The sequence below is a fragment of the Sciurus vulgaris genome (assembly GCF_902686455.1).
Source record: "Sciurus vulgaris genome assembly, chromosome: 15".
NCBI lineage: Eukaryota > Metazoa > Chordata > Mammalia > Rodentia > Sciuridae > Sciurus > Sciurus vulgaris.
Window position 1 is genome coordinate 72420770 of NC_136476.1, and position 21377 is coordinate 72442146.

General features: G+C 43.5%; 1 protein-coding gene across 1 annotated transcript in view; it reads left to right on the forward strand.

Moving 5' to 3' along the window:
- Positions 1 to 21377, forward strand: part of PAPPA (pappalysin 1) — a gene marked incomplete at its 5' end in the record, with an annotated part of 230832 nt that overhangs the window by 54266 nt on the left and 155189 nt on the right. The window contains 3 exons of the mRNA XM_079113401.1: positions 2593 to 2886; positions 9558 to 9750; positions 16251 to 16372. Coding sequence (XP_078969527.1) covers positions 2593 to 2886; positions 9558 to 9750; positions 16251 to 16372 — 609 coding nt within the window. The remainder of the gene's footprint in view (positions 1 to 2592; positions 2887 to 9557; positions 9751 to 16250; positions 16373 to 21377) is intronic.

The window sequence follows — 21377 nt, forward strand, 5'->3', positions numbered from 1 at the left end:
ATGGGTAGACAGACAAGACACAGAGAGACAGGGGTTGGACAGAAGAGAATGTACAACTTAAGCAAACTTGAAGAAGATCATTTCATATCAAATGCCTACTATGAAGTTTGGGAATCATACTAAACCAGAGTCAAAGTGCATGCTCGTTCTCACCTGTGACTTCACTTAGCACTGTGGCTTTAGACAAGTCTCTCTCCTTCCCAGCTATCAGTTCCCTTAGATTTTAGTTAGGCAGGTTAGACTGGATGGCCCTCCAAAGACCCTTCTCAGCTCTGAAATTCTGCCTGCTGGAAAAGCAACCAAAAGGCTGATGATCAGAGTCTGAGAAAGGTTGAACAGCAGCTTCTACAGTTAGAGAAAAACAGTGCTGATAATTCCATGAATGTCAGGGCCTGGCTTGGGGCCAGGAATTTGGAAGGCTATAAATCCATAACATGTTATAGTATTTCAGGATGATGTCAGGCTCAAGCTATTTCACCTTTTAAGAGGAGCAATGAAACAGGACTTGGGCCCAGTGTTGTCCTTCTGTGGAAAGGGTGAATTAAGGTAGAACACACAGGCAGCCTGGACAAAAGTTGTCTGTGCTTTCACCATCCTTAGAATGGTCCTGTCCCCTACTCCCTGGGTATACAAGCTTCATGGAGCAACCAAGAATCATTAGCACTATTGTAGCCAGTTATTTTAGAGCTCTCCAGAAATGCAGTCAGTTTCTCCAGTTCACAAGGCCACTGTGAAGCAGAAAGTGGATTGTGACCTATGTCCAGGAAGCTCCAGCTGTCCTGCAAGCTGCCACCTCCCCATTCTGGGACATGTTGATCATAAGCAATTCATGCAGTAGCCCCAATCAAACTCAATCTATTAGAACCACATTTTTAGAATTTTTTTGCCCTCTTTTCCTGCTGTTATACCATGATGCCTGGAAAAAGCCTTAGGTGGGAAGGGGATTATGTTTCATATTATGACTGACAGAAAATAATGGAGAAAGATTTCCTGTCTCAATTTCTCTTCCTACCTGCCTCTGTCTTCCCCTTCTCATACCCACACACACACATGTACACACATACCCACAACCCTCTCCTACATCTTTATCTTTGTGTTAGAAGTCCTGAGCAATTCAGAACTAATAGCCTCTGTGATCCCCAGGACTGAGCAAGCTCACCACCCCACAGTTCAGTCCTCTCTGGCCTGCTCTTGGTTTGCCAGTCCAAATCACCCCTGCCTCCTCACCTTTCTTTCATAAGATGCTGCTCTGAGGTTAAAATCTACACTTGCAAGGTTCTCAGACATGAAGTTTAACCTTCTCTAAACATGTTTGGATTTTGAAGTTTAAACATTTCTCTGACAATCTGTATGCATCTTTCTAATGCCTAAAATAAATGTGTAATAGATTTCATCCATCAATTCTGGAGATCTGCTCTACCTACCTCTGCTAACGATGCAATGCTCCATATTCTGGGGTTTGTGATGTAGAACATTACTTTCCAAACTAGATCATACAGATGAGTGATCTGGGGTTCTTGTTAAAATAAGGATCATGAGGGTGTGGGTCTAAGCTACAGCCTGAGATTCTGCATTTCTATTAAGCTCCAGAGTGATGTTTATGCTGCTCATTCTCGTGGGTGGACTGCTGTTTACTTTTGTGGCACAATTGATATAGTTCAGGTACTAGTCTAGCTGCTTACAAGGGATTAGTTAGACCTCACAACCCTCTTTAGATGAATCAATATGCGGCACATATTCAACATACATTTAATGAAACACTATGGTCTAGGCCTTGTGGTAGGCATTAGTAGTAGAAGACAGATTAAGAACCCTAGCTTTGGAACCCAAGGGTCTTGAGTTCAAATCTCAGCTCCATACTTAACTCTTGATCGTGAATGGGCTACGTTACCTTTCTGTGAATTTACACCCATCTCATTGAGTTGTGAGATGAGTAAGTGTGAAATACTCATGAAACACTCAGCCCAGCACCTGAAGGTACTTAGTCAACGCTCACATAACCTTAGCTGGCATGAGCACTATTATAATGGTGAGCACAGATGCTGGGTTTCATGAGTGTTCTTGCTTTTAGAGTCATTGGGGATGAAGAACTGGGCTTCAGGGTGGTAATTAAGCTGTGCAATATCACAGAGTTAGTGAAGGCAAAATGAGAACTCGAACCAAGATGTCTGAGCCTATGTGTGGGATTCATTTAGATGAGAACGTGTAGACTGTAAACCAGGACGTGTTTGACTTTCTAAGAAAAAGGGACAGCAGAAAGGACTATCAGCTCAGAAATCAGAGTCCCTGCATTCGACTCAGCCCTCTCCTTCTAGATGGTTTGAAATCTCTGCATATAAGTTGCTTCACCTCTCCAGGCATGTGTTGTCATCTAAGAATGAAGGAATTTTCCAAAATGACGTGTGAGACTCCTTCCTGCTGTTAGCCCGTGATTCATGTCTCAGGTCGTAACAGCACTCAGGGTTATAGAGTCACAGGGTGGAGAAGCCTGTTGTTATTTGGGCAGCTTCCCTTTATCCTTGATTGACACGGGGTTCTTCAGCAGGAAGCAGAATACCCACCTTGCCTAACACTCTGGTTTTCCCCTTGCAGGTGGCATTGTCTTGAACCCCTCTTTCTACGGCATTCCTGGGCACACCCACACCATGATCCATGAGATCGGGCACAGCCTGGGCCTCTATCACATCTTCCGAGGCATCTCAGAGATCCAGTCCTGCAGTGACCCCTGCATGGAGACAGAGCCCTCCTTTGAGACTGGAGACCTCTGCAACGACACCAACCCAGCCCCCAAACACAAGTTTTGTGGCGACCCAGGACCAGGAAATGATACCTGTGGCTTTCATAGCTTCTTCAACACTCCTTTCAACAACTTCATGAGCTATGCAGGTAGGGCCCTATGCTTCCTTGGGCATAGTTTAGTCCTACTCAGGCCCAGGTATCACACCTGGGCTCTAGTCCTGGCTCAGGGTAACCTCGAACAAGCTGTTTACCTTTCTTAAGACTGAGAGTTCTCATCCCACACAATCAGAAAAATATTTCCTCCCTAAGCACCTCAGGGCTACAAGGAAGACAATACATAGCAAAGCTTTTCAGAAAGACATGCTTCAGGAGGGTGGCAGGGACCAGTATGCAGGAAATCCAGGTAGAAGTCCTCTGAAGACCTAACACTGGAGAGTATTCCCTCTTTGGCCCTCACTTCCCTCAGGAAAGTAAAATCTTTGCACCTGATCTCCAAAGTCCCTTCGTTTAGAGTTTTGCAACTCTATTTTTCTAAGGTAGTGGGTTGTTGAACCTTTTTTATTTAATATAGATCTATCTCCCTTAGATAAACATAAGGTTCTTGCACACTCCTTCGCTGGGTTTTTGCAAAAAGACAAAAAAAAGCCTTTTGGTTTTGCAAATACCAAATTATTACATGAGATTGGGCATGTTTTTCTCACAACTGCTTAAACCATTTCTATACCATTAGTAACAAGGATGCTTTAGGTTCTGGGATGTCCTGAGTTTCCCTTCTACCGCTGATTATCAAGTCCACCACAAGCCCTTTTAGTACCTTTGGCAAGTTAGGACGAGACACACCTTCCTCGGGTTATCACAGCCCTCACCACTGACCCCTTCGGTGAAGAGTCCACGTGATAGGGACTATCCACAAACTTGCACACAGTAGGCCAGCATGGATTCCATTATAATACTCAGTGCAGGCACCTCTTTCTCCAATAGGACAAGCACATTCTCTGAAAGGAGAAACGGCATCTCATATATCACTTATTTCTAGGACTCAGCCAGGGTGTGGTGCCTAATAACAGTGTGTTCAGAAGGAAGGAAGAAAGGAAAGGTAGTGGGAGGGGAGGAGAGAGGAGACACATGAATAAATTCTCTTACAGAAGGTATATAAAATTGATAACAGCATTTCCACTCATAAAGCAATTTGTTGCCCATAAAATATTTTAATATGCTCCATCTCATTCAATTTTCACAACTCATCTGTGAAGTAGGAGCCACCCCCCATTTTGCAGGTGACACAGTACTGAGGTTTACTGCAGTCATTTGCTCCAAGTCACACATGTGGAAGAATTGAGCACCCACCCTGAGTAGTTTCCGCATTTGTCCCGCAGAGGCGCCTGGGATGGCTGCCCCACATGGTAGTGGGAGGGGGGTTCTAGGCCCCCATTCCTGCTTGAACCAGGGAAGCCCCCCAACTGATTGACATTTCTGTACACGTTTTGATAAGGATAACATTCAAAGAGAGAATTTTACTACTGAAACCCAAAAGATTTGATGAGCCCAGTGGTTCCTCCTGTTTTCCCCTTCGGGCTGATGTCCTCTGGGGGCCTTTTCATTATAAGTTTAAAACAGTCTAACATTGATGTCTCTTGAAAAGTCAGTAAGCCACCTCTGGTACCATAAAGAGTCTTTAGGTTTGGGTCTCTAAAAATACACCAGGGTGTTGGGCATTTCCTCAAAAGCGCATTCCCACTGGGCTCTCGTTCCCAGCCACACTGACACTCCACATCCGGTGCCCTGTCCCTTCACACAACCCTTCTTACGTTCCGTTTCTGTAGCACCTTTCCTTGGCCAGCTCAACGTACATGGAAAATAAACAATAACATGCGTTTGGAAGTTTGCCGGCTTCTTAGGGACCTAGGAGCAGCCACTAGCTACCAGACCCCCATAAACTAAACTTTTTTTGTTCCCCTTTGTACAGATCTAAAGAGTGATTGATTTACTGTTGTTTTTTTAAAGGAACCCCTCAGCTCGGTGACCCATTAACAGCAGAACTAATTCACTGAACTACGATAACAAACTTACACCCGCAAAAGCATATGCAAGGCGACTACGAGCTTTGAAATGTTTGTTTTCCTTAGGATCTCTGATAGATGAGGTGACAAAGGCAGCTGGATGAAATTCAAAATGCAGAACAGGATTGGGTTCTCAGGGCTGGAGAAGTCAGGTCCAGGACTCCCTTCTTCAAGAAGAGAAGGGTAGAAGCATTATCCAGTCCACTTCTTCCAGTTGCCTTTCCTTTCTGGATACTTCTTCCTCAAGGCAGGTCCCTGGTTGGGTAAAAGTTCTAGTCAGTGCAGCACTGCTCAGCAGAACTTTCTGCAAATATGACCATGGTTTGTGTCTGAGCTTTTCAATATGGCAGCCACTAGCTGCATGGGACTCTTGAGCACTGGAAATACAACCCTTGTGACAGGGACCTGAATTATTATTCTCAAATCATTTTAACTAATTTACATTGAAAAAGTCACATGTGCTTGTGGCTAACATATTGGCCTTCACGGGCTTAGGATAATTCTTTTTTTATTGGTATATATTAATTATGCAGCATAGTGGGTTTCATTGTGGTACATTCATATATTCATATCACATAATTTGACCAATCTCATTCCCTGAAACCTCCCCTTCAATAATTCTTAAGTACCTTTGATATGTCAGGCATTATATGCTCTGAATCCTCAAAATAATTTCAAGAAGATAAGAGCTATTCTTATCATACCCAATTTACAGATGCACAAAGTGTAGTTTAGATAGCTTAAGTAACTTGTCCAGGGTCACACAGATAAAATAAGGCAAAGGTGTGACTTACACCCAAGTCTATTACTATTACCATAGAGCTTTCCTATCCTGAGGAAGGGTCCCAAATGCTCAGATCAAGCAGAAAGCAAGCAGGTGATGGAGGCAAGTGGAAAGCATCAAGGGGGTATCTATCTTGAACTGTTAGATAAGCCTTTAACAGATAGATGAGCAGTAACCCTGACTACACCTGAAGATAATAGGTCATACATAGGGGGTACTCAAAGAGGACCTTGTAGTTGGAGTCTCCTTAAGAGTATATAAAAGCAGGCTTTCTCTACCCTATAGGTCATATTCCCGTCTTTCTGTGTGTCTGGGTCATTTATTATGCACAAATGCTTTGATCTGCCATCCTATCCCTGTGGAACATATCTAAAGCAAATAAATCAATAGATGTGTTTCAAGATTTAGCTGTAAGAATGTTCTTAGCAAAGTACATAATGATGATAATTACAGAATTCGCTGTAGATATGCACATCCACATACATATATATGTATACATGTATACATATGTATTAGACATTAATTACATTATTTCTAAGTGGTGGATTTGGAGTGGTGTTTATTTCTTTGCAACCCAAATTTGGCATATTTTAAATATTCTACGGTTAATATGTTTAATTTCTATAATGATTTACTATTAGGACTATTATTATCTTTATCGTTATTTTAAAAACAAAAAGAGACTTTTACTAAAGTGGACTCAGGCATCCATGCAGCAGATATGGTTAGCTTGTTAAAGCGGTCTCATCAGCTTTATAAGGCAGGTGTGCTATTCCCTCAGTTCACAGTGAGTGAAAACGGGGCTGACAGGGTTAGCATTTCTGCCCGAGGCCCTACAGTGCAAACCTCCAGCTACATGTAGAAATTGGTTCTTGAGATCAACACCTAGTTGGCAAGCCCAGGACACTGTGTCAACAGCATGGTGACCTGGGCAGGCATCCTGGAGCTAAATTCCCCAAGGACCTTTCCGCTTAGGGGTAGCATGGGCACAGAAGGACCTGATGAGCTGGCTGTTCTTGGTGGCCACAGATAACGGAAGAGTGATGTTTGGAGGCAGGAAGCCAAGTAGGGCTGACTGGAGACATTAGCTAATTGGGACAGAGCCTTTGTGATAAAGGGAGAGCCTGTGGGACCTCACCCAAGGTTCTGATAGCAGCTGAGTCTCTATGTGATGGATCCTGGGACAGACATTTTCTGACTTCAGCTTTAATCTTCAAGTACATTCTTACTCCCCTCTCAATTCTTTTACCTATCTATTTTCAGAAGATTTTACTGACAAACATGAAAATGGTTGGTTCTTAAGTTATGAAGGAAAATGTACTCCTTTAGGAGAAAAAGCAAATAAATCAGAAATTGACAGAGAGAAAGATTCTTACTGTTGTTCCTTCTCACTCATCTTGATGGATTCTCTGTGCCCACCTCTTCAAAGTCTCACAACTACCCTGTGGGTTGAAGTTGCTTTGAATCTCTCTCATTTGTACATGAAGACACTGAGTCTTAGTTACTTCATTTTTTGGCAGTGACTATTTCATTCTATGCCCTACTGTAGATAGTCAGCTCCCTGTTAATGGACAGATGTGTCAACTCTGATTTTTTTTTTTTAAATTTCCTGTGGTACTGGGGATCAAACCCAGGGCCTCACACATGCTAGGCAAGTACCCTACCACTGAGTCACATCCCCAGCCTAGATCTAATGTTTTTACTATGGTAAGTGATGCTTCAAGGAATATCCCAACACTTGTATTTTCCCCGTATTAGTCCACGAACATCTATTGAATTCATGACTGTGAATTGCTGGATGAAAAATAACATGTATTTTGCATCCTACTTTTCTTCCTGCTCTCTGCATTCCACAGTCTTCCACAATCATATGCACATAATATTCCCCAACGAGAGGCAGTGAGCCTTCACGAAGCACCAGTAACCATTGCTCTTCAACCTCATACTCTTTCACCTTCACCATGAGCTGAAATGCGCACTCTTGTTATTATCATCATCTTCATTTATAGGTGGGGAAACTGAGGACACAAAATCTCTTGTCCATTGGACTCCAGATCCGTGTTCAGTGATCTGACTAAAGATCCATACTTCTTTCCTTAGCCATCATGGCATTTTCCAGCATCTAACCTATTCAGGAGCTCCTCTAATGTTTTCAGGATGAAGAAAAAATTATCAGATGATCTGGCCATCCTTTAACAAAGGTCTTTGGGCACTGGGGAGTCATAGAACATTCAGTATACATGGAGTTACAAGTACATCTGACTTTGAGATGATTGACTCAGTCACTCTTATACAATGCTTGTTGAGCAACATCAGATTCTTCTGCTTCCTCCAAGAATATTAAGCCTTCCCCAGGAAGCAGGAAAGGAAACTATTAAAAATCCCTAGGGAATTCAAGGCAGCTTCTGGGTATAAACTCCCTCATATTCCTGTCCCTTCCCTTCAAGGTCATGTCCAACTGCCCAGCACCTGACCAACTTATTTTCTGTTTGTTTGATAAAAAGAAGTGAGTTTATGCTGCAGGATTCCCAGTAGCAGGTTTATTTTAAGATCCCACAAGCAATGTGCTCCTCTGTCTGGGGCCCAGCTGCAGAAATCCTGACCAAGCAGACACTTCTGAGAGGTGATTTTTTTGGAAACCAAGTCAAACCAGTGCCTTGCTCTCTGGGGCCAGGTCTTGGGTCACATCTTCAATCCATACCCTGCCCCCCCCCAAAAAAAGTAGGATTAAGGATCATTAGACCTAAAGGCTCCTGAGAGATTGCATTCCAGTCCCCCTCAGATTCAGACGCAGGCTCAACTCCTATCTATCCGCCACCTGCAGGAGACTTTCTGCATAAAAGTTCTCATTTACCCTCAGAAAGAGGTACTCACGTTCATTAGAAGCACAGATAGGAGCTATGACTGCTGGGGTTCAAATCCCAGATCTGCACTTAGCTCTGTGATCTTGGAAAAGTTGTTTGCCTTCTCCTCGCCCCAGTTTCCTCTTCTGTAAGATGGAGAAAATAATAGTAGGCAGTCCAAAAAAAGTAGCATGTATTAGGGGAGAGAGGTTTAAATGTGTCCGCAAGACTGTGCACCATGTGTGGTTCACACTGGGCTCTTACTAAGCACGTGTCCCAGTGACAGCACTATGAAGGAGGTGAGATGCATTTTCCCATCCACAGGACACAGAGGTCCTGTGGCTTGAGCTCCCTCTCTGGCAACCCCCCAACTTTCTTTCCTAGTCCCAGCCACATAATCCCATTGACCTCAAACCTCTCCCTTTTCAGAAGCCTTTCTGGCCCCCGCTCCTTGCCCCACCTGCTGTCTCCCTCCATCTATTGGTGGTCGACATCCCAGACTTCAGTGACCTCAGCACAACCTTGACTCATACAGTGAGCTGGCCTTGACACCATAACTAGATCAAGAGCTCTTCCAGGGTAGGAACTTCTTCGGTTTCCTCTTTCCATGCCCCTTGGCACAGAGCAGAGAATGTGCATCAGACACCCAGGCTAGATGAAGGGCCCTGGAAAACAGAATCCATGTAAAACAGAATTCACAAATGAGTGGATGCATGAGGGCGAGGGAAGGCGTGAGGAAACTAGTGAGCACAGGAATGAGTGAGTGAGTGGACGAGGGGCAAGGGAGTGGGGAGCCAGGGAATCCTTGGGGACCCGAGGACTTGGAGACCCTTGAGCAGCTCGCCCTTCTCTTGTCCTCAGCCACGACCTCCTGGCGGCTCTCTCCCCGGTCTCAGGCATACTTTTCCAGTTCCATCCACCCTCCCTTCCTCCTGTTTCCTCTCACCTGTCTGTAAGAGTGATGACTACACTAATTTGTTCACAGACCATTAACTCTTGAGCACTGGAAGAGGCCACCCTGAGCTGGCAAGGAAGGACCAGGGTGCTGGCTCTCTGGCCGCCAAGAGACGTCATCGTTCTGTTGCCTGCCCGTGCAGCTCGGTGCTTATCTCTCCCTCTGCCTGCTTGCAGATGACGACTGTACAGACTCCTTCACGCCCAATCAAGTCGCCAGAATGCACTGTTACCTGGACTTGGTGTACCAGAGCTGGCAGCCCTCCAGAAAGCCGGCGCCTGTGGCTCTTGCGCCCCAGGTTGTGGGCCACACCACGGACTCAGTGACGCTGGAATGGTTCCCACCCATCGATGGCCACTTCTTTGAAAGGTGAGTGTGCCCTGTGAAGTGTTGATCCTGCTCTCTCTCTTGCCAAGAAGAGGGAGACTTGGGAGGGAGGCAGCCTTGGAGAGGGATTTGCTGTGTTTCTTATTCTTGTGCTTATTAAAGTCACACCCCTGCCACTTAGCACAGTGATTGGTACCTGGAAGCATGTGTAAATTTTGGATCAGGGAGTAAACAAATGCTTGCTAATTGGATACATAATAATGCATAATTTTAAGCGAATACATGTTTAGATTTACTTTATTATTAAGAGTTTAAAAACTTGTATTGTAGAAACCTCCTTTGAGAGAGAAGCTTGGGTTTACATGATATTGGTAGCTGAGATTGCCTCTGGTTAATGGGCTAAATCCTTCACATTCTAGTACATGTAATTCACATTATGTATTAAGGCATATGTGTATGCTTGTATATATTTGTGTGTGTATTCATATGTATGAATATATATATATAAAACATATAATAATATTTATGCCTACTATTTATTTGTAGAACTGAGGGTGAAATTTTGAGAAATCCAGAGAAAAATATACTTTAATTCCACTCCCTTGTCAATCACCAATTGGCTGTATGACCTCACTCTTCCTCTCTTGAGTTTTATTCTCTTCCGCCTAGAAAGTGGGTCTGATAATACCCAATGGTCAGAAAGCAAAGACCTGAACTAAATGGTTCCTAGTGGTTCCTTTCAGCCTGGAGAATCCCTGAGGAGCTCAAACCCAGGTTTAAAAGGTTCATGAAAACATACCATGATGTTAGCATCTATTTTGGAACTTTTCTGTAATTCAGGGAAGATGAGTATATGACCCCATCCTGTCCCCTCTTAGAGATCTTTCCTCCAGCAATATTGCTATAACATCGATGACGGTGAAAATGATAGCCATGCTAATAATTAATCATTATTTCTCTATTGGGATGGCTGCTGTTTTTCAAGTGCTTACTGTGTGACTGATTCTGTACTAAATGCTTTGCATATAGAGTTGTATTTAGTATTTCCAATAAACCTGTAAGAAAGAGATCATCTTCCTAATGTGCCAGGTAAGGAGAGAATTGGAGTTGAAAGAAGCTGAGAGATTTGACCAAAAGCCCTAGAAAGTAGCAGGGGGGCTGGACTCCAAATCACATTTTGCAATGTTTTGTCCATGATTTCCATGTGCTTTCATTAAGCTGTTTCAAAACTAGAGTTATGAAGGAGTTACTGAACCTTCCTGCAAATGAGCCACAAAAAGGTGACAAAGAGCTCCCATCTACAAGAGTGTGGTGTGCTCACGTGTGAACAAAAATATATTAAGCAAAGCACCTCAGTAGACACTTCTCCAGAGAAGACCTAGAGATAGCCAAGAGGGAAAGGAAAACATGTTCAAGGTCACTAATGATCAGGAAAATGCATAAGAAAACTACAACGAAATATCACCTTATCACCTCCCACCGTTTGAATGGCTATTAGCAAAAAGACAAAAGGGTTGGAGAAGATGAGGAAAGGAAACCCTTCTGAGGCTATTAGTGGGAATGCAAATAAATACCGCCATTATGGAAAACAGTATGGGGGTTCCTCAGAAAACTGAAAATAGAGCCACCTTATGCTCCTGCAGTCTCTCTTCTGGGTATTTATCCGAAGAGATGGAGATCAGTGTGCAGAAGAATGATCTGTATTCCCATGTTCATTGTGGCATTGTTCATGATAGCCAAGCTACGGAGACCCGTTAGGTAACTTTCATCAGATGAATGGATAAAGAATTTGTGGATGTGGTGTGTACATACAAGAGAATAGTATTCAGTCTTCAGAGGGGGAAATCCTGTCATTTGTGACAACGTGGATGAATCTGGAGCACATTATGCTAATGGAAATAAGCCAGATATACAGAAAGACCAGTGCCACCCGATCTCAATTAGATGTGGAATTTTTAAAAGTTAAACTCACAGAAGTAGAGAGCAGAAATGATGCCTACCAGAGGCCGAGGAGGAGGGTTCCCGAGGAAGGGAAAATGTTGATCAAAGGGTACCAAATAGCAGTCGGACAGGAGAAATAAGCTTTCCCAATCTTATTGCACGGAATGGTGACCCTGCTACCCCAAAGTACATCATATATGCTAAAAGGGTAGATTTCAAATTTTTCAGCACCAAATGCATTGTGTGAAAGGTAATGGAGTTGTTGATGAGCCTGGTTTAATCACTCATATACCTAACATGTATCAGAACATCACACTGTACCTCACAATGCTCAGATGTCAGTTCTAAATAGAATTTAACATGTAAAACTCAGGTTCCAATTTTCCACATTTCCATCCGTCCTTGGATCTCAGCCTTCTTTGGCAGCCGGGTGAGCGTGATCCAGGCGGAAGGGGATGTACTCCCTGGGTTTTCTGTAGAAACTCCCTTTCTTCTGCCCCAGCTGCCCTCACTGGGAGCTCTGAGCTGGGTTTGGGAAACCTCATGTGACACTTCAGAGCAAGCTTTCCAGCAGCCCATAGATTTATTTATTTTTTCTGTGGTGATGAGAAGTTTCAGGCTTTTGGTCAGTCCTTGGCCTTGATTCTACTTAAAAATGGAAGTTTTGTAAATGCAGCTTCCTGTGTATGTATTCAATTTGTATTTCATAAAGCAGTTATTGTCCATTAAATAAATACCATCTGATTGTTGGAAGCCTATTGGAGGGTTAATTGTTGTGTAATGAGATATGTCTCTATTACATAGTGCCCTCAGCTTCAATCAATATGTTTTTAATAACCTATAGTCAGTTGGTAATGGAGGCTCATACAATAGCTATTCTGTTCAGTCTAAGATTTCCTAGCGGAGTTATCATGTTAAATTAAAACTGACACTTTCAAAATGTGGCTAATTAGGGTTAACAGCTACATGGACCGTCACCCATAGCTAACGGAAGTCGGTCCTCAAGTTCAATACATTGCTGAAATAGAACTACATTTTAGGTATATCACTCTCCCATACACGTGGGAGTTTACAATCCTGCAAGTTGGCTTAGTACAAAGTGTTTAAGCTTTGATGTTAAGTCATCCATTTTCCCTTCTCAGCTTTGTTACTCCCAGCTGACCAGGCCTTGGGTAAGCCATCTCACTTCTCCGATCCTCTGAGTCTTCTTCCCAAAAAAAGCTGCTCACTGCGCCCACATCACCTGGCTTTGGTGGGGAATTCAACAAGATGACATCTGCGATATGCCAAGCACATGCACCCTACACTCAGGAAATATTAGCTTCCATCTTGTGCAACATTTTCCAAAGCTGTTTGGCCTCTTGAAAATTCCCTTTCCCTGCAAAACCTCTGGTGTTTTCCACGCCATCCATCAATGCCAGCATCTCACCCCCGGCCATGCTCATGTCCTCCTGCTGCTCTCACATCTGTGGTCTCAGAGAATACCAGGGCTTCCCTTAAAAAAACATATTCAGATCCTCCCACAGCCTCTGTCCTCACACATGGGCAACTGAATAAATAATTCAAGGCCACCCCTGGTTTTCCTAACTCCTTTATTTTTATCTGTCTTGCAAACATGTGTTGACTGGATGGTTTCAGTTATTTGAACAATTGGCTTTGGTGTGTTGGAGAGAGTACTGGTCTCAGAACCAAGAGACCTGGGTCTGAGTGTAGACCCATCTGGTTCCTTCTGCTCTCCAGCCTCAGTGCTTTTTCTGATCTGTAAGACAAAGGGTTCTAGCCTTCCCAACCATGTTTTCTCTTCATATCTCAAAACATGGATGATAATTTGAATGACTAATTTCTCACTTTTCTCAAAGATGGGACATAACCAGTACAATTCTAGTTGTAAGGGAGAGAAGTTAATTCATTTTATATAAAGAATGGCTTAGAGAAGCACTGTCTATTAGGGCTTTATGAGGTCAGAGAAATCTTCTCTATCCACACTGAAGTTGGTAGCCACTATCCAACCGTGGCTGTGGAGCACTTGAACTATGACTAGTATGACTGAGAAACAAAATTTTTACGTGTAGTATTAATTGGTCTAAGTTTAAATAGTAGCAAGTGGCTGGTAGCTGCCATATTGAACAGCACAGATTTAAAGCTTTAAGCTTTGACTCCCACAGACGCTGGGTAAGAAGGATGATCTCTCCCAGCATTAGCATCCTGCGGGTATATGATTTCACTCTGTGTGTGTGTGTGTGTGTGTGTGTGTGTGTGTGTGTGTGTGTAGACACAGGTGCCCAAGAAAATCAAATAAATGTCAAACGTAGGAAGCATATGCACTCCCCAAATGTATAGGATGTCACCCCTGTGCTCTTGGTCTGATAATGGTTTGTTCACTCATCCGGGCATTTCTTAGGAACCTGGGATGTATTGAGTGCTCTTGAAGTTCAGGTGACTTTATGTGTATCATACTCCCCCAAAAAAACATCTAAAGGAAATAGAAAACCCCTGTGGCCATTAAGGTCAATGGTTCCTGAACCCATTCCAAGACCTTCGTGGTCTGCTTGTCACTGTAAAGCTAGGCATGTGACTCAGTGTCACTGTATATGGATTACAGTCACTGTAAGGAAATTTCCCTCCTTAACAAAGCTAAGGAAGTTTTTCTCTCCACCCCTAATTCATTCCCAACAAGTACATTTATATAATTACTATCATTGCTCATATAAGAGTAGCTTACATAGATTTAAAATGTATAGAAAATTTGAAAAAACAGGATTAATAAGCACAGGGGAGAAAATCAATCACTCTAAGTTCCACCATTCAGAAATTACTGCCAATAATATTTTGTCACATAGGTTATTTGAACAGTGTTGAGACGCTCACAAATTCAGCTTTAAATATGGTATTTTTTCAATTTAATATTACATTTACACATTTTGCATGAAATTGCATAATTTTTATAAATGCTTTTAGAATAACTTTTTGACATTCCATTAAACAGATTAGCCATAGGCTATTTCATTGTTCTCCCATCATTGAATGTTATTGTGTTTGCAAAATTTCTACCTCTATGGTTTGGCACTTGCAATGATGGCCTGGGAATGCAGAACATGCAGTTTGAAGGTCTGAACTAGGTTAGTCATAAGTATCAGCAGTGTATCTGGGTGACTGATATTTCTCTATCCATGAACTACATATGATAACCAACACTAGGAAATAAGTTATATCCTAGACCCTGGGAGAAAAAAGAGAACCATAAAATATGGACTGTGTTCTCAAGAACCTCATAGTCTATTGAGACAAATTTATTTGTGTACAAAAAAGTCTTCATAGAAGAAATGATATCCAAGGAGAGCCTTGAAGGATGAGGTGAAAAAGCAAGGGTGGGGGGAGAGGACCCCATGACTCAACATGGCGGCTCACCAGAGTCTATTAGCAGAGGAAAACAGGGCCAGAGTGATGGGGAGAGCAGTTCTTCAGGGCATTGGGTGCCATGGCATGGGGGATCAGGGGCTGGATTTACCAGATGAAGTAAACAGGGGATGATCTGGCCACTGTGTGGGGGCACCAGCAGACTGATGCTCACACACATGTGAACCTGGTGGTACATAGCGTTTCCCTGAGAGGGGAGAGCCCTTGGCTTGCAATCTGGCTCTTCATTGCATCCTTTCAGGTAACCAAAGCATGGAGATTCCTTCTAGGATGAGAGACAGCAGAACGTTGCATTTTAAGAAATGAGGAGTTGGGCTGGGCTATTGCTGGACCTCTCTAGATTCAGTTTCTCATCCCTCTGCAGAGTTCACTCAGCTGTGTAGAGTGTGGGGTCCACAATCATACAGGAGGAAAGGATTCATCCTTTTGCCTTTCCCACAACTGCCTCCTAAACAGATGCCAGATTTAGAGAACAAGTAGGATCTCAGAGGCTGTTATGGCCAAAGGGAGATTGAATCCAGACACACAAGACTGTAGGGGAAGCCACCATAATATTCCAGTTCTGGGGCTGGTCCCATTGAGGGATTGGCTCTTCCCCGGAACGCTGCTAAAATGAATTAGATGGCATAGTTCAGAAACTGTTTTTGACTGTCAAATTAAGGAGTGACTCATCCATCCCCAGAACGTCAGGGCTGGAAGGTTCCTTGGGCATCCTTTCATCCAGACCACTCAGCTTCAGATGAGGAATCCATGCCTTATTTATATTTAATGCCTATGACACAGGATTGCACCTGGCACATAGTAGGGACCTGCTAAAATATTGTTAAAAGAATCACTTTTGAGGACAAAAACAAGGCAATAGATTCTCTCACAACCGCATGGCAAATTCTCAGCCAGATGAAATTAAAATTACTGCAGTCTCTGACTTGTTGATTCTGGGCTGCTTCAAATGAGAGAAGTGTACACACAATCAGGACAGAAGGCACTTCAGCCCATATGGGTTTCTAGGCAATAGGAGAAATTTCACTTACAGTCATTTTTCTGAATCTTAGTATATGTAGAGAGAAAAGGGAGGTAATATAAAACTTGTGTCTTCTGCCCTGTTTGCGGTGGTCTGGTCCCATCAGTTGCTCGTTCAACTTTTCCTAAGTCTGTGCATTTCCCCTCTTTCCTTGGCCTCCTAGAGAATTGGGATCAGCATGTGACCTTTGCCTGGAAGGGAGAATCCTGGTGCAGTATGCCTTCAACGCCTCCTCTCCAATGCCCTGTGGCCCCTCGGGACACTGGAGTCCTCGGGAAGCAGAAGGTAAGCCGGTATTCTGGATACTTACTGACCACGAGGTATTGCGAAGGACAAGTCTTTCATATATGGCATTCTGGGATTTGTTACGGTCTTTCCCCTATGCCATCTCATACCTTGCAAGGCCAGTATTCATGAAGTCATTCATTCAACAAATATTTTTGAGCACTTACAGTGTCCTAAGTCGGTTTTTCCATGATACCTATGAGGAAAGGAAGACACCAAGAGGCTACGCACCTGATAAAGGTGTTTTTGGAGCCTATAGACTCCAACTGCCTGCAGGTATAAACAAGGTCACCTTAGTCAATGCACCTATTTGAGGACTTTGGAGGTGTCAATAATCTTGGATTTTTCTTCAGTTATTTCTGAGACTCCAGGGCTTGCTTACATATGTCACATCTATTCCTTTTAGTGTTTTCCTTGTACCTCTTCTTGGGGATCCATTTACCTTGAGACACTTGAGGAAAGCACCCCACCCCCTGTGGCCACTGGCCTGGGCTGCACTCATCAGGGAACTCTTCCCTGCTTGGGGGTGTCTCTCAGGCCTCCCAAAGGACCAACAACTGTGCTTTCTTACAGAATCATTTTTTAATACAGAAACGGAGAGAACACCTCTTGCCAAATGCCTTCTGTCACTTGACCCTGAGGCCAGGCTAGCAGAGACTCCGCGCTTTCCTCCCCATCTTCATCTCTCCCTCCGGGTCCCTCAGAGACTCCCACATGGAGCCTGACCCCACCCGGGCCCTCTTGCTGTTGTGCAGGTCAGCTCATGCCAACAGTCACTGGGTGGGGACACTATTACACCAGCTCATCAGAAGAAGCAGAATCCGTCTCCTCATTGAGCACGAGTGAGAACTTCTCTGCTCTCCTCTGTATTTTTAGAAAGAAGGTTGAAAAGAGAAAGCCAGAGATAGACTAAAGCAAGAAGAGGGATCAGAGAGTAAAGGCAAGTTGAAAAACGATGGCACTGTGCTTTATTTTCTAAAGTAGCTTAAAATAAAAATGAGAGTTGAACTCAGGAACTCTAAACAAATCCATCTGGAATGTAAAGCAAGAGGGATGTCTGGGAGAAACCCCCAGCTAGCCTCGCAGAATCTCACGCTGTCAGACTTGGAAGGGGCGCCTGGGGTCATCCGGCTCCGGTCCCCACCCAATGCAGGAATCCCCTCTATGTACTTCCTCACCGCGACTTGCTGGTACCCTGTTATAGCTCCGTTATTTAGAAAGTTCTTCCTTAAATCTGTGATTGTGATGTTTTCGCCCATACTGAACGCACTCTGAGATGCCACCAAAGAAGATGTGTGTGCCTGATACCTGGCAATGCCTTGCACACTTCTTAGAATGGACCTGTTCTCAACTGAGACTGCCTCAGGACTGTGTGCTGGGCATTGTCCTGGGTACCCGGGCAAGGCTGCACTGACCATCTGCTAGAACAGTCAGATGAGCAAATGGACAATGACCACTCAGTGTGAAGAGACCTGGGTCATTAGTTGTCAAGTGCTGGGGACTCGTAGGTAGGAGACACAGGCTTCCCACGAAATGTCACAAAGTGCATTGAGAGTGTGGAAAACTTTGGAATGTTTAGAGTATCAGTTCTCTAAGTATGATCCAGTGGCTTTGGGTCTTCTGGAAGGGTTTTTATGGTATCCTCAAAGTCAGAATTGTTTTCAATTTGACATCATTTGCCTTTTTCAATTTCATTCTCTGGAAAACTGGGGAGCAGTTTTCCAGTTGATGCATAGTGTCTGATGTTCTTACTGTTCCCGTGGCTAACTAAGAGAAGGCACATTTGTACTCTTGAGTTTTAAAATTCCTTGATTTTTATTTACAATATGGTAGCTATCAATAGATGCAGACTATATAGAGGCTCCTGAATAATTCTGTACCAGTTTAAATGGGTGTACAGCATGAAGAGCGTGGTGGGGCCAGGAGAGGTCCCACAGGTGAGAGGGAAAATGACCAGGTGAGGGTGGGTTTGAATTTACCTTGAGGGCAGTGAGCAGACACCACGTGCTCTGGTCTGGGTAGTGTTTCTGGTGAGGTATACATGTTATAAAGATTTCTTGAGCCGCTCCGTAGAGAAAGATGAAGAGTGGAAAGTCCACATCACACCTCCATCCAAACCAACTGTCAGTTGGTGAAGTCCATTCCTGGTGTGCTCCCGACCCTCTTAAAGTGTGGCATGCAATACAGCATTCCATTGCAAGCGCAGAGCCCCCTGGTTTCCTGAGCTGACTCAGGCCTCGAAGGAAACCCAGCCGCTCTGGGTTTTCCTCCTATGTAAATTTAGTACATGTCAGCCGGGGAAAGACACTGTTCTTTTTTTAGAGCATCCTATTGCAGGCTCTGTGATCCGTTTGGCTCAGACTCTTTTAATATCCTTGAAGAAATAAACTTTTCCATGAGCCAAACTCTGCAATTTATTTCTCAACTCATTTTCATCCTATTTATCTTTGTGTGTTTAAGTTTTTGGACTTCCCAAACTAACAAAAAACTCCCAAATTCATAAGTGACACAAGACATATCTATGGGGTTGGGAAAAATGTATAGCGAAGGGCAGGGAAGGAGGAGGACCAGACCTTGGTCCCAGCCCCTCCATCAACATCATCCATGCCCTGAGTGAGTCCCTTAATGACCTCTTCTCCACAGAATGGACGGTCGAATTATAATGTCTTTTCCAGCTCCAAGAATAGAGCTGTAACCTCCTTTTTAACTTCTTATTAAGAAGGTACAAGGTTCTTCACTGAACAGCTATTTGTTGGATGGCCACTGCATTCCATCAACTTCATTTCCAAGAAGGTAGACCAAGTCATAGGCTTCTTCCTTTTGTTTACAGGAAATGGATGTACTCCTATTTTTTGGGCAAACCCTACCTCACAGAGGAATATTTCCTAAGGTATTTACCATGTTACACACATAGTTTGGAATTAAGTAGCTGAATCTGACAGGCACAGATCCCATTTAAGATCACCTGTGCATGCTCCCAAGTGTTGAGTTTACCATAAGAGATTGACACCCACTCAGCACCAGTTGTTTCCATGTTTTCTTATTTAGGTGGGTGCTTTCTTCATCGTTCTGCCCAGAATATTTCAGGTGTGCCAATCTATGTGTCTAGAAAAAACCCAGGCACTGAGTTTTATAACCATATTCATGTCACCAGCTGCAGTGTATTTACAGATAGACACATAGTAGGTGTCTATACAGGGCTTTATCATATAAATCTGGATCTGCATAATATGTATAAATATATTTCTACACACACCTATGGCCTTATTTCTAGTGGCCAGCTTATATAAACATGGAGCTTTGCATTTAGTTACTGCATTGCATTTGTTATCACATATATTATTAATAACAGGGCCTTTGCACTCTCTTTCTTCCCCATTTTTCCTTCCTTTATTCTCTCTCCTTTTCCCCTTTCTTTCTTCCTTCCCTCCTTTCATTTTTTTATTTGATCTTTGTGGTCACACATGACAGTAGAATGTATTTTGACATATCATATATACATGCAATATAACTTCTCATTCCTGTGTTTGCACATGATGTGGAGTTACAGTGGTCATGTATTCATATATAAAGACAGGAAAGTTAGGTCCTATTCATTCTACTGTCTTTCCCCTTCCCCTCTGTCCAACTTGGTGAACCTCCACTCCTCCCTCCCCCTGCCTATTGAGAATCAGCATCAGCACATCAGAGAGAACATTCAGCCTTCGGTTTTTTGGGATTGACTTATTTCACTTAGCCTGATAGCCTCCAGTTCCATCTACTTACCAGCAAATTCCATACTTTTATTCCTTTTTATGGCTGAATAATATTCTTGCGTATATATATACCACATTTTCTTTATCCATGCACCTGTTGAAGGGTACCTAGGTTGGTTCCACAGCTTAGTTATTTGAATTGAGCTGCTGTGAATATTGATATGGCCATGTCACTGTAGTGTGCTGATTTTAATTCCTCTGGGTGGGATAGAAGTGGGATACCGGGGTCAAATGCTGGTTCCATTCCAAGTTTCTGAGGAATTTCCATACTGCTTTCCGGAGTATTTCTTCCTTTCTTCCTTCTACTGTTGGTCACCTTTTCTTGACCCCCCTCCCTGAAAATCACATCCAATCAGCTTCCCAGCTGTGTTCGTTTTCTTCCTCAGCAACTCTTACTTGTGGTCTCTGATGCTCCCTTTGCCCCAGCCGTAGTCCTATCTTGTCTTTGTTGGTGCAAGCGTCTCCTAACTGACCTTGCTAGACTGGAAGCTCCGTGAAGAGAGAGAGCAGGTCTGAAATCCCGTTCCCCCAGGGACTAGCCTAACTCTGGACACAGACCTGGCACTCAATAATTGTTCTTTGAATGCTAAGATGGATGGATGGATGGATGGATGGATAATACCTGTCTGTTTTAGTCAGCTTTTTTGCTGCTATGACCAAAAGATGTGACAAGAACAGTTAAAGGGGGAAAAGTTTATTTGGGGGCCCATGGTTTCAGAGGTCTCGGTCCATAGACAGTGGGCTCCATTCCTTGGGGCCTGAGGGTGACACATGACATCATGGTGGAAGTGTGTGGAAGAGGAAAGCAGGTCAGAACATCACACCAGGATGGAGATAGATGGAGACAGAGAAAGAGAGTTCTCACCTCAACAAAATATAAACCCCAAAGACATGCCCCCAGGGACCCTACCTGCCTACAGTTACCACCGAGTTAATCCCTCATCAGAGGATTAATGCACTGATTAGGTTAAACCTCTCATAACCCAACCATTTCATCTCTAAACTTTCTTTCAGGTCTCACACATGAGCTTTTTGGAGACACCTTACATTTAACCATAACAGTCTCTAAGTCATGAATTTTCTAAAAGCAAACCTTACATTCCTCTGCTTAAAATTTCTCAGTACCTCCTGGTCAGTTTGGCATTCAGTTTCCCTCATGTGACGTACAAGACACTTCCTAGCTTGGGCTGTACCTCTCTCCAGCCTCAGCATTTGCTGTTCTCCTGTCACTCTGAAAACCGTGGTCACCT